This window comes from Salmo salar, chromosome ssa01 (assembly GCF_905237065.1).
Source record: "Salmo salar chromosome ssa01, Ssal_v3.1, whole genome shotgun sequence".
NCBI lineage: Eukaryota > Metazoa > Chordata > Actinopteri > Salmoniformes > Salmonidae > Salmo > Salmo salar.
The window spans coordinates 75,280,263-75,294,874 of record NC_059442.1 but is presented as its reverse complement, the minus strand read 5'-3'; the positions used below and the strand labels follow the sequence as shown (position 1 = coordinate 75,294,874).

Genomic DNA, 14,612 nt, shown 5'->3' with positions numbered 1-14,612 from the left:
CATGGTGGCGAAGTAATTACAATATACCAATTAGACACTAGAGTGATTACATTTACATTTAAGTCATTTAGCAGACGCTCTTATCCAGAGCGACTTACAATTGATTGATGTGCAGAAGATGAATTTGCAAGTAGAGATACTGGGGTGCAAAGGAGCAAGATAAATAAATACAGTATGGGGATGAGATAGTTGGATAGGCTATTTACAGATGGGCTATGTACAGGTGCAGTGATCTGTGAGCTGCTCTGACAGCTGGTCCTTAAAGCTAGTGAGGGAGATATGAGTCTCCAGCTTCAGTGATTTTTGCAATTCATTCCAGTCATTGGCAGCAGAGAACTGGAAGGAGAGGCGGCCAAAGGAGGAATTGGCTTTGGGGGTGACTAGAGAGATATACCTGCTGGAGCGCATGCTACGGGTGGGTGCTGCTATGGTGACCAGTGAGCTGAGATGAGGCGGGGCTTTACCTATCAAAGATTTGTAGATGACCTGAAGCCAGTGGGTTTGGCGACAAGTATGAAGCGAGGGCCAGCCAACGAGAGCGTACAGGTCGCAGTGGTGGGTAGTATATGGGGCTTTGGTGACAAAACGGATGGCACTGTGATAGACTGCATCCAATTTGTTGAGTAGAGTGTTGGGGGCTATTTTGTAAATGACATCGCCGAAGTCAAGAATCGGTAGGATGGTCAGTTTTACGAGGGTGTGTTTGGCAGCATGAGTGAAGGATGCTTTGTTTGCGATATAGGAAGCCAATTCTAGATTTAATTTTGGATTGAAGATGCTTAATGTGAGCCTGGAAGGAGAGTTTACAGTCTAACCAGACACCTAGGTATTTGTAGTTGTCCACATATTCTAAGTCTGAACCGTCCAGAGTAGTGATGCTGGGCGGGCGGTCAGGTGTGGGCAGCGATCGGTTGAAGCGCATGCATTTAGTTTTACTTGCATTTAAGAGCAGTTGGACGCCACGGAAGGAGAGTTGTATGGCATTGAAGCTCGTCTGGAGGTTAGTTAACACAGTGTCCAAAGAAGGGCCAGAGGTTTACAGAATGGTGTCGTCTGTGTAGAGGTGGATCAAAGAATCACCAGCAGCAAGAGCGACATCATTGATGTATACAGAGAAGAGAGTCGGCCCGAGAATTGAACCCTGTGGCACCCCCATAGAGACTGCCAGAGGTCCGGACAACAGGCCCTCCGATTTGACACAATGAACTCTGTCAGAGAAGTAGTTGGTGAACCAGGCGAGGCAGTCATTTGAGAAACCAAGGCTGTTTAGTCTGCCAATAAGAATGTGGTGATTGACAGAGTCGAAAGCCTTGGCCAGGTCGATGAATACGGCTGCACAGTAATGTCTCTTATCGATGGCAGTTATGATATCATTTAGGACCTTGAGCGTGGCTGAGGTGCACCTATGACCAGCTCTGAAACCAGATTGCATAGCGGAGAAGGTACGGTGGGATTCGAAATGGTCGGTAATCTGTTTGTTAACTTGGCTTTCGAAGACCTTAGAAAGGCAGGGTAGGATAGATATAGGTCTGTAGCTGTTTGGGTCTAGAGTGTCTCTCCCTTTGAAGAGGGGGATGACCGCGGGCAGCTTTCCAATCTTTGGGAATCTCAGACGATACGAAAGAGAGGTTGAACAGGCTAGTAATAGGGGTTGCAACAATTTCGGCAGATCATTTTAGAAAGAGAGATTCCAGATTGTCTAGCCCGGCTGATTTGTAGGGGTCCAGATTTTGCAGCTCTTTCAGAACATCAGCTATCTGGATTTGGGTGAAGGAGAAATGGTGGGGGCTTGGGCGGATTGCTGTGGAGGGTGCCGGGCATTTGACCGGGGTAGGGGTAGCCAGGTGGAAAGCATTGCCAGCCATAGAGAAATGCTTATTGAAATTCTCAATTATCGTGGATTTATCGGTGGTGACAGTGTTTCCTAGCCTCAGTGCAGTGGGCAACTGTGAGGAGGTGCTCTTATTCTTCATGGACTTTACAGTGTCCCAGAACTTTTTTGAGTTTGTACTACAGGATGCAAATTTCTGTTTGAAAAACCTAGCCTTAGCTTTCCTAACTGCCTGTGTATATTGGTTCCTAACTTCCCTGAAAAGTTGCATATGACGGGGGCTATTTGATGCTAATGCAGAACGCCACAGGATGTTTTTGTGCTGGTCAAGGGCAGACAGGTCTGGAGTGAACCAAAGGCTATATCTATTCCTGGTTCTACATTTTAATGGACAAGGCATATTGATATTAGGGAGAGGCATGCGTAGCCAAGTGAACATATGGGTCCAGTGAATGGTTGGGTTGGCTGGGGACACGGTGATTCAGACAGTTAGCAGGCCGGGGCTAGCAAGCTAGCAGAAGGGCCTTAGAGGGACGTCGCGATGGAGGAAAGACTGTTTTTGCCTCCTTGTGTGGTGACGTCGATAGACCAGTCGTGGATTAGTCGTGTTCCAAGTAGCGGGGGGGGTCACATAAGTCATCACATAATTCATCCATAGGCTGTACCTGAGTATGTTTTTATTAATGAGGGTTCTATCCACTGGCCTGGGGTCTGGTCCTGCAGACGTTACCACTGACTATCTTCCACATGATAAATCATTCTCCTGTTCAGGGATGACTCACCCCACACATTTGAAGGGACATTACACCATTTTAAAAATCTATATTCATCATCTTCAGGAGCATCCCAACATCAATATATTTGAAAAAGGCATGTTCCTCTCTTTTGTAGTCAAAAAGATTCATGAGGAGAAGTGTTTACGATGCCATCATCTGGTGTGCATCACGTGATTTTATTAATCAATTATGAGTAGACAAAAGTAGCCAAAGGTCATAGTTGATTAAAATCATATGATACACACCGGATGTCATTGGAAACACTGCCCTTTTCACATGTGTTGAGGTGGTGCTTGATATGATAAATATGAATGAAAACAAATTGACATTTCCCTTGACCCTTTTCTTCACACTGGTCAATAAACTCTGCTCCAATACAGAAGACACTGGGACTGGAGTTCAGGCATAATCAAGAGGCCAATAGTTAATACATGTGATCAATGTTAATTTGGTGCATTTATGATTAGATTTATGTTTATGAGATGCAATGTCTCTACCTGCCATACATGTTATTTTCATTCTGGCCCCTAGATGGCAGTAATGCCTTGTAGCTCAGTGCAGTTCACAGACGGTGCTCGCTGAGAGACCATGGTCATATTAGCGGTTGATAAAAAGCCAAAATGTGTAACTACATTGTACGTGCACTTTATCTTCCTATATACACTAACTACCATGTAAATACATAGGTATTAGGCACACAGCCGGTCACATGAGCATTATCCCTGTGAAGTTGATTGTTTTGGGGTGATTTTTAGTCCCTGTAGCTGGAAAAGAACATCAGGCATCTGTTCATAACTAATCCTGTCTATTTTTACAGACTAATATTTTCTTCTGCAATCAGAATTTGTGTGTGAGTAGTGCAGCATTATTCCTAAAACCACTTACTGAGAAACAGATTTTCAGCATTTTTTTGAAACTTATACAGGGAAATCGGGTGATATATTTAGATTGAGTAGCCAGGGTCTTAGCTGAATATTTTCAAACCTGCGGAATATCTGTAAAAGTGTGCTGTCAATGACGGCTAACATGACCTTCCATACACAGACACCATCAGCCCAGCAACAATCCATACATGGCACGGAGAAGACCAGGGCATCCATTCTAGAATTTCTTACAAATCCACAGAGTTCTTAGAATCTTCTATTTACTTGACTTCCAGGGCATTCTAGGGATTCTCTGAATTGTTAAAACCTAAGATGTATCTGATGGCCATGATACAGAACTTATTCATAGCATTAGGGAATGGAAGACACTCATATGGAATTTTCCAAGCTGTTTAAAGGCACAGTCAACTTAGTGTATATAAACTTATGACCCACTGGAATTGTAATAATGTGAATTATAAGTGAAATAATCTGTCTGTAAACAATTGTTGGAAAAATGACAAAAATGATTTGTGGAGTGGTTGAAAAGTGAATTTTAATGACTCCAACCTAAGTGTATGTAAACTTACGACTTCAACTGTATATAGCAAAGCAAAAGGCACCCACCCACCTTTGAACATGCAGGTAAGTGTTGGAACTCAACCTCTAATTTACAGTCATCGTCACAGGGGTTTATAGTTGATTCAGTGACGGACAAACCTGTGGATGGATAACAATGAAAGAGAAAACCAAAATGGAGAGAAGATTGAATACTAATATGTATGAAGATTTGATCTTCCCTTTTGGACATCTGTCTGCTGAGAAGATCATGTTTCAACATAGGGAAGAATAAGGTGCAATAGCTTGTTGGCTCCACCACTTGGTAATCAACAGTTCCAGCATTCCAATCTTGCTGGACAGGGACATCTGAATCTAATCCTTATCTTGGCATGAGTTTGTGAGCCTAAAGTGTGACCAGAGAAGTATTGAACACTATTCCTGCAGCCTGCAGGGTTTGAGTTTGACCTGGATAATATACATTGTGTTTCTTCGCTGCTACTTGCTATTACAGGCGTTTGTCCCCCAAGAAATCTGGATTCAGAGCTAGCCAAACTCCTTACAGATCCAGCTGAATTCCATTTTAGCATATGAGAATTACATGTCACATTGTCTAAATGGAGAATGTTTAACCATGCTGTGGATCAGGTGGAAATTAGGTTACATTTTCATAAAATCCCCAGACCCCCTATGAAAAAGTTGGACATTTTTGTCACCCTCATTTCTTTAGACTTGGCTCTTTTTTTCAACTACCCTAAAAGTAGTCTATGGGCCAGGGGATGGTCATTCACAGTTCAGATTTGTTTAAAAAACTAACTGATAAACAAAAAAGTGATGTGAGCAATCTCACCATGTTACATTTTTTGGGCCAAATCACATCTAACTTCAAAAACCAAGTCATACAATTGTGAACATTGTGAGTTTGCCCTGATCACTCCAATTGATGTTGATTTGCAATGGTTTCTGAAACAAATCTGAAGGTGAATGACAGTTGCTCCATAAACTACTTTCTGTTCATAACCAAGTGGGAACGTGGTATTTACCACTTAAGATTGAGAAACATCTACTTGAACGCCCCTCCAACTGGTAGTTACTAGTGGGAAACTCGTCTATCATCCCGAGCTGATAGACTTCTCCCACATGCTGACCTCTGAGGTCACCTACTAAGGAAATTACCTTGATAACAGCATTTTCTGCAGTTAATGCAACAACAAAACATTATTTATAAAAAGCAATCTATTAATATGGTTTTTGAACACGATAATTTGTTTACAAGCATGATAGCTGTACTTTTAGTTTATGGTTGACGCAGCTTGTTGGCCATTAGCCAATTGCCATTTCTCACGAGTTCAAAGCACGTGAATGTATCCAACTGGTATTCACGACTTCACAACGGGTGATAACCACCATCCCACTTAGTTATGACTACTCAGCAGACCTGGGGTGCATTCAGTTAGATTAAAATATACTACATTGCGTAATGATTCCCCAAAATGTTCTTCAACGTTCTTGAACAGACTTTGAGGTACGTTTTCTACATTTGGTGGGTGTGGTGGGATGTGGCTTGAAGCAATGAGTGATGTATTTAAAGGCTGACATGCTGACAGATTTTCCCAACCCACAGCCCAAACCCTCCCAGTTTTACAACTGGTTGTTCAGAACAGCAGCATTTCTGTTTAATTGAACATTGCATTACGTTTTTTCGTACTGAACACAGCCATTGGTTCGACTACATGTGTATTTGAGTATTTGTTAAAGAAAAAAAAAAGTGTTTTTGAGTATTTTCAAATACACAGCCTAAAACTAGTACATTTATTTGAGTACTTGAATGCTTATTTGTAAAAACCAAATAGTCGACCAAATTCTATTTTAAAATACTTACCGGTACTTCAAATACTATTTTAAAATACCTTGGTTAAATGCATGGGAGTGTATTTGACTATTTTCAAATACTTTCCAAATGTATTTACAAATATATTCCAATGTTCAACCTCTTGATTTTTTTTCAAATAATGGTTATCTGAATACATGTCGTGAAATGTAATTTCAATACCTGAAATTGTATTTAAACCCAGGTCTGCTACTCAGTGACTATTTGATCTGATTCACAACCAACATGGTATTCATCTTCTTGGTTGCTGCCTCTCTTCAATTCATTTTGGCTGCACAGCAATGTGGTAGAAATGTATTAATCTTGTTGGTACAGTTGGCACACTGGTAAGAATGGTTCCTATCATATGTATATTTTGCAATGTAAAAAAACAGAGAACATTTTAAATTAAAACAATATGTTATAATCAGAAATGTTCATTTATATCTAAATATATTAATTTATATTTATATCAATCTCATCAAAAATCTCTTCATCTCACCAAAATGGTTATGTTGGACACCAAAGAAAATGTTTAAGTGGCTAGAACAATGGTTTGCTAAGTTGGTTGTCACTACTGCCTCTGCTTCAATGTACTGTATCTCTGATACAATGTATCACAGAAACGTTTTCATGCAAAATAAATGATCCATTGTCATCTTTTCCGCCTGCAATTTCAGAACGTACTACGGAGCACGCCCATTGAAAAATCAGGTGTGTCTTGGGGCAAGGCCCGCCCCGTTTTTACCTTACATGGCATTGTATGGGAATTTGATTGACAGCATGCAGCAGCTGCTGAACAGCCCAGACATGGCGGAGGATACAGTGTAAGTGGGGAACGGCGAGAGAGTTACGATAGTTTTCCTAGCAGTTGAGTCGGTTTAGTGCTTTATAGAAAAAGCAAATGTGTTAGGCAGGTTTTCGTCGGAATAACGCAAAAATGGACGAAGTTGCCAGACGTAAGTAAGCTGGGAAAATGTATCTCTGTTTAGTGCAGTCAACGGCCGTAGACAACAAATATGGCTTCTTGTGCCTTTTCCTATTTGTTATAAACAACTGCTCTCCCATGCCATTATATGTCATGGCTGTAATGCAAAATTCATACAAGTGACAATTAGGAAGTTAGTTCCTTGTCCGCTTATCGGACAGGGGGTCATTTTGGAGAAATAAAGCCGAGGATTCGTTAGCTAACCAGTCTGCTAGCTAGTTAGCTAGCTACGGAACTAAAGCGAACGGCAATGGAGCCAAAGCACAAAGAGTTGTTAGAACAATTCCACCAAAACTTGCTGGACTCTATAACAGACGCCGATCGGCTGATAGAGTTGCTGGTAATCTCCGGTACTCTGAGCCAGCTCGACCGCTTCGAACTGGACCAAAACTGCTCTTCCAGCGCGGAAAAAGTGGACCAGCTTTTGAAGATGCTTGTGAACAAGGAAAGCGACCATTTCCTCGAGCTGTGTGTGGCCTTGGAAAAGGCGTACCCTGACCTGTATTCTGCACTCTTTACTAACGGCGGTGGACCCGTGGACCATTCCTCCGGTAAGGCACCATGCACGCATGCAACACTTTTGCACGCAAATGTTGGATGCATGCTTGCTACATTCCTCTACACAGCCTTTGAGATATTGAACAAGTTGTACTGCTACCCCAAGTCTCATAATGAACATACAGGGTGGTCACCCGTGCAATACTTCTATGGATAATTGACTAGGTCATTATCATTTACATTTATTAGCAGAGTATGTTTACATTAGGGGTGTTGATATGCCGAATTCGAAGCCAAAACTTGAGAACTTTGCTAACAACCTAATATGTTACTAAAGTTCCATTCCGTTTCAGCATCACATTGTTCATTCCACAGCACTATTTCACCTTAAAAATCTAGTAATCACCAGCAGAGGCATAGATGCCACAGGCTCTAAAACCAAATTCCATCACTATTTGCTACATGGGAGTGAGTGGACTCGCTACTCTGGCTAGGCAGTAGATGAAAAATCAACACGCTTGCCAACCCTCCCTTTGAATGAGAACAGTTTCGTCATTTAGCAGATGCTCTTATCCAGAGCGACTTTCAGAAGCAATTAGGGTTAAGTGCTTTGCTCAAGGGCACAATGACAGATTTTTCACAAAGTCTACTCAGGGATTCCAACCAGCGACCTTTCGCTTACCGGCTCGCTCTTAACCTCATATTTTATTTATTCCAGACAGACACTTCAGAGACCTCATATATCCAGGCCCCAACTTATTCGGCACAGTTGCAATGTGTGCTACATAGCCTGTAGTAAAATCGTGGAGTAGCCTACTTATACCTATTCTACAATGTATAGGATACAGATGGGTCTATTTCACTGTATTTAGGTTTCAGATTTTTCAAATAACTAATTTGTCCTTTTACTTTAGATTTATTAGGGGAAATGAAATGCAGTAGGGCAATTCCATGGTAATGAAATTACCCTGACCTTTTCACTTTATGTAAACCAACCAAAAAACATTGATTTCAAAGTTTGATCAAACCATAGAACTATATGCACAATGACTACTTTTAACAATTTCCACTGACAATTTTACAAAAACACATTTACAGGAAGAACTGTGCAGATAAAGTTTTGTAACAGAATAAAACTGCTGAGGAAAATTTTACCGTAATTATGTAACCAAACTATGCATCTGCGCAGTTTTTCTAGTAAAATGTTTTAACTGTGTAAATTGTTTAAAGTAGTCATTGTTCATAGAGTTGTATTGTTTTTTAAAGGTCCAATGCAGCGGTTTTTATCTCCATATTAAATCATTTGCAGGTAACAATTTAAGTACCTTACTGTTTTCAATTAAAATGGTCAAATAGAACTAAAAATAGCTATTATTGGCAAAGAGGTTTGGAACCCTCTTTCTTATTGGTCTATTAACTAATCTGGTTATGTCATCAGGCAGGCCAAAACTCCATCCCACCAAAACAGGCTGAAATGTCAAGCTGTCTTTTGAAACAGCGCTTACCCTAAAAAGGATATTTCATCCGCATAGTGTGGAAATGCATATAAAACACAGGAAAATCCTGTTTTTGACTGCAATGGCTCTTTAAACGTTGAAATCAATGTTTGTTTAAAAAAAAAAAAAATTATTACATGCATTTTAAAGTAAAAAATCAGTCTCAGCATAATTCCGTGAAATTGCCCAGTAGCCTATTCTAGGTAGGGTTAGATGTGCACAACAATCTCCCAAGTTGTCATCAATGGTTTCCAATACTAATATCATGTAATTTGCTTTTCCATCCAAAGACAAGTGCTTCCTCTTATGTTATTTGCTCACAGATAGCCTGACTTGTTTCCATGGAAACGCTCTTGCGGCTGACGTGACGTTTCATATCAATCCTTGCGGGGTGTGCGTACGTATAACCATGCTTAAAAATCCATAATATGGCGCCAGTCATATTCTCTATTTTCCATGTACAGTAGTGGGCCTATACGAGACCATTAAAATGTCTGTTAAGACAGTGGCTGTGTGGGGAGAGGAGAGACTAGGCTAAATCAAGACAGGCTCAAGTCGTTGTATTTATCAGGAGTCTACTTTATAGGCCTAGTCTGGTCATCTGAAAGACTGATATGACAACTTTCATTATGAAGAGTTCTAACACTAGTCTTCAGGTCTCATGCAAGGTCACTCATCACACAGGCATGGTTCACTCACTGAACTGCATTTGGTACACTTGCAACATTTGAAATTTGCAACCTTGGTGTTTACTGCTGTAGACGAGAGGAGCAGCAGCAGGGCTGTATGTATGTACACTTGGCTGTGTCCCACAAGGCACCCTATGGGCTTATGGGCCCTAGTCAAAAGTAGTGCACTACATAGAGGATATTGTGCCGTTTAGGGCGCAACCCTAGTGGGTTCATGGTGGTTATTCACCAGAGGATTAGCTCTACGCTGCCTGCCTGTTGTAAGCTCTCTCTGTGAGACGTGTATTATCATGCCTCCACAGCCCTCTCTTCTGTATTTTCTCCTGCTCCCTCCCGGCTGCTGCTGCCTCAGCACAGACAGACAGACAGAGAGAGAGAGAGAGAGAGAGAGAGCGCGAGGCAGGCAGATGTAGTGGAGAGGTATTTTTTAACACTTTTCATTATCTTTAGTGCAGCGATTCAGGCTGACACGATTACTGCATTTAACCAGGCTGCCTGGCTGGTGAGAGAGTGGAGATGAGCCTCCTAGTTGCTTCAAGCAGAGAGGGAGCGTAGAGATGAAAGACTGAGCTCCAGTGCGTGTGTGTGATCTGCGCTGATAACAACCTGCTCTTAAGCCATTCTCTCACACTGGCTGCCTTTGCCTTTACTCACTGGAAGGTTTCCTCTGCCCTTCACTGAGAGACACACGCACACACCGAGACACACCCCTCTAACTTAAAGCTGCACACACATACACTTGCATGCACGTAGACAGTGACAGCATTGAAGGAGGAGTGGGGATGGTTCAAAGCAGGGTTCTCCTCCAACCTTCTCAATATGGCTGCTGAAGGAAACCGAGAGAAATATTGTCCCTTTTATTTTATGCACCATTTATTGAATCTCTAAATCCAGGCATGTCACATAATTGCACAAAACACAGCGCCCTAATTCCACGTTTGTTTATTATGTTAATTATTTTAATAGGATATTAAATAAATTAATCCTGTCCATCAACCTGCCAATATGATAATTGTTTTATTTAGTTTAGTTAATATGATAATATATTGCCTATGTAGACCACCAGTATCAGTGCTTTGCCGATAAGAAACCATGCTAGAGCATTTCAAGCTGATTTCATTCATACACATTGTAATAATCAGAAACAATTTCATTGCTTTGACTTTGTCTTATGCAGTGCTTTGTTAGACTTCTCTTAGACCTCTGCAGTGCTTTGTTGTTTCACCTATAGAGTAGTTATACCTGTAACTCTACTTACGGACTGTGACATTGATTCAAACACACACAAAGAGGAAGGTGTGACGCAATGCTCCTTGACAGGATGCTGTGTTTGGGTCCACTCAATCTCCTACTCCCTCCCTCACTGTGTGGTGTGTGTAGAAGATGGGCCATTGCCTTTGGGCGACTGTGCTATACCTCAAATCAGCTCAGAGCTGTGTGCACTAGGGCTGGCACAATTACCGTATAACTGTGTAACCGACGGTTATGGGTGAAGACCGTGATGAAAATAACCATTGAATAGATTGACTGCAACAGGCTTTGAACCTCGGCAATTTGACTGGTCAACTCATTGGTACACACGCAATTGCTGCTTGGTCTTGTGATGCAATAATTCCCATGGCAATGTAGAATGTTCATTCAAATGATATTAACTTATGTGGCTTATGCAGTGGAATGTCTTTTTTTTGTAATGTCAGTTGAGTTGAATCAACCAATCACAGCAAATTTTAGCACGTATTTTACTAACTGCTTTTCTTCTATGGGTACACTTGCAATGTCCACCAATTCTGGCGTCATTGACCTGAATGGGGAGGAAATGCCTGTTCTATTATTTATATGGCAGCACATGCAGTCAGGAGTGGAAGAGAGGAGAAAATGTACGTTAAAAATAGTTTTAAACGTGCAATCTGCAGAAATCGCTCCACCATTTCCTGGTTGCGAAAATTCGAATAGCCTAATTTCAGTTTGTGACAAAACAAGCAATGCACAGTGTTGAGAATTATTGTACCATCTAAACCGCTGTGAAATATACAGTTGAAGTCGGAAGTTTACATACACTTAGGTTGGAGTCATTAAAACTCGTTTTTCAACCACTCCACAAATTTCTTGTTAGCAAACTATAGTTTTGGCAAGTTGGTTAGGACATCTACTTTGTGCATGACACAAGTCATATTTTCCAGCAATTGTTTACAGATAGATTATTTCACTTATAATTCACAGTAACACAATTCCAGTGGGTCAGAAATGTACATACACTAAATTGACTGTGCCTTTAAACAGCTTTGAAAATTCCAGAAAATGATGTTATGGCTTTAGAAGCTTCTGATAGGCTAATTGACATCAATTGAGTCAATTGGAGGTGTACCTGTGGATGTATTTCAAGGCCTCCCTTCAAACTCAGTGCCTGTTTGCTTGACATCATGGGAAAATCAAAATAAATCAGCAAAGACTTAGGAAAAGAAATTGTAGACCTCCACAAGTCTGGTTCATCCTTGGGAGCAATTTCCAAATGCCTGAAGGTACTACGTTCATCTATACAAACAATAGTACGCAAGTATAAACACCATGGGACCACGTAGCCGCCATACCACTCAGGAAGGAGACGCGTTCTGTCTCCTAGAGATGAACGTACTTGGGTGCGAAAAGTGCAAATCAATCCCAGAACAACAGCAAAGGACCTTGTGAAGATGCTGGAGGAAACAGGTACAAAAATATCTATATTCACAGTAAAATGAGTCCTATATCGACATAACCAGAAAGGCCACTCAGCAAGGAAGAAGCCACTGTTCCAAAACCACCATAAAAAAGCCAGACTACGGTTTGCAACTGCACATGGGGACAAAGATCGTACTTTTAGGAGAAATGTCTTCTGGTCTGATGAAATTAAAATAGAACTGTTTGGCCATAATACCAATGGTTATGTTTGGAGGAAAAAGGGGGAGGCTTGCAAGCCAAAACACCATCCCAACTGTGAAGCACGGGGGTGGCAGCATCATGTTGTGTGGGTGCTTTGCTGCAGGAGGGACTGGTGCACTTCACAAAATAGATGGCATCATGAGGAAAATTATGTGGATATATTGAAGCAACATCTCAAGACATCAGTCAGGAAGTTAAAGCTTGGTCGCAAATGGGTCTTCCAAATGGACAACGACCCCAAGCATACTTCCAAAGTTGTGGGAAAATGGCTTAAGGACAACAAAGTCAAGGTATTGGAGTGACCATCACAGAGCCCTGACCTCATCCTATAGAAAATTTGTGGGCAGAACTGAAATGGCGTGTGTGAGCAAGGAGGCCTACAAACCTGACTCAGTTACACCATCTCTGTCAGGAGGAATGGGCCAAAATTCACCCAACTTATTCCAGGAAGCTTGTGGAAGGCTACCTGTAACATTTGACCCAAGTGCAACATTTAAAGACAATGCTATCAAATACTAATTGAGTGTATGTAAACTTCTGACCCACTGGGAATGTGATGAAAGAAATAAAACCTGAAATAAATCATTCTCTCTACTATTATTCTGACATTTCACATTCTTAAAATAAAGTGGTGATCCTAACTGACCTAAGACAAGATATTTTACTTGGATTAAATGTCAGGAATTGTGAAACAGAGTTTAAATGTATTTGACTAAGGTGTATGTAAACTTCAGACAATAACTGTATATATTGTCAATAACCAAAAATATTGTATTTTCAGCTGTTTGAAGCAGGTGTACAAAACCGAAGGAGGAACAAACACCAAACTTAAGCGCGGGAAGCATAGAAATGGTGCTCATAGAAGCAGTAGATTTGTTCTTAGACTTACTTTCAGTTAGAATGACAGATCTTTAACTCACATTTCTATGTGAATTTAGTTATGTTGCCAAAAAGTTACATATTGCAGCTTTATTTTTTAAGCTTTTCTAGTGGTTATTATGGTGACCGCGGTCATTTGGCTGGCCAATTACCGTCATCCAAAATTCTATAACCGTCAGAGCCCTAGTGTACAGTGTACTCAGAAAACAGCTCTGTTTTTTCCACATCACTCATCACTCTGGGGTGAGGTGAGAGGCAGTTAACAGCAGGCATCTCTTTCTGTATTCTTCTCTCACCAAATCCTCTAACTATCTCACCCACCTTCCCAGTTTCTCTCTTTCTACACTCCACGATTTCTCTCTTTTTAGTCTTCTTCAGACTTGGCTGAGTGGTGGTTACTCCTCTGTGGTGTTAGAGGGACTGGCGAGAGGTTGCTAGATAAGAGAGAGAGGGATACACAGACAACGGGCCCTTTGTTTTGAAGGGCAGCAGGCCCAAAGTGCTCAGTCAGGAGCTTGCTGTTGTGTGTGCGGCCTAGGACAGGACCAGTGGGGCTGTCTGCCTGTCTGTCAACCAGTGTCCCACTCCCGATAGCACATAAACCATGGGGACACAATGAGTTATGTCCTGACACTGTGTCACTACCAACTAATGCTTTTATATCTCTCCTGGGATCTGACTACTGTAGCTTCTAGCTACAGTCTATCTCTCTACTCCCTGTCCCTGCCACCCTACTCTTTCTCTCTCTCTCTTTCCCTCCCTCCCTCTTTTTCCCTCCCCCTTTCTCTCTATGCATGTATGTCTCTAGATTAGGCCATCAATCCATCCATTGTACACCCAGCCTGGCTGCTGGGTGTGATTGATGTCATTTCATAGCCCTTATTTTATACTACATGTCACTGGGCATTTTATTATTGCGCATTGCCGAGCTGGTGTATCCACTCAAGCATAACAGGTTACAACTAAAATGGATAAAGATTGCTCTATTTTTTTCAGACATAAACTGTAATGTAGTAGGAACGATCATTGCTGGAGGTGTTGTGACTACTCACTAATGTTGACAAATAAAGCCATCGGATTAATAATCCACATGTAGCCTATAAGAGATTGACATATTTTTTCTGGGTCAGTGGTTCCTTGTCCCAATTTAACTCTATTGAGCTCTGATAGCCTATTTAAACATATGAACTGAATACCCTGCTCCTTTGTTTTCAATGATTTGAAAGTGGTGAGAAAGGTTGTCTCCTC

General features: G+C 41.3%; 1 protein-coding gene across 1 annotated transcript in view; it reads left to right on the top strand.

Annotated features, from left to right (window-relative positions):
* Positions 1-6,674: 6,674 nt before the first annotated feature.
* Positions 6,675-14,612, top strand: part of dlg5a (discs, large homolog 5a (Drosophila)) — a 69,343-nt gene continuing 61,405 nt past the window's right edge. Inside the window, 1 exon segment of the mRNA XM_014215443.2 lies at positions 6,675-7,437. Within this exon segment, the coding sequence (XP_014070918.2) occupies positions 7,137-7,437 (301 nt within the window). The 5' untranslated portion in view covers positions 6,675-7,136.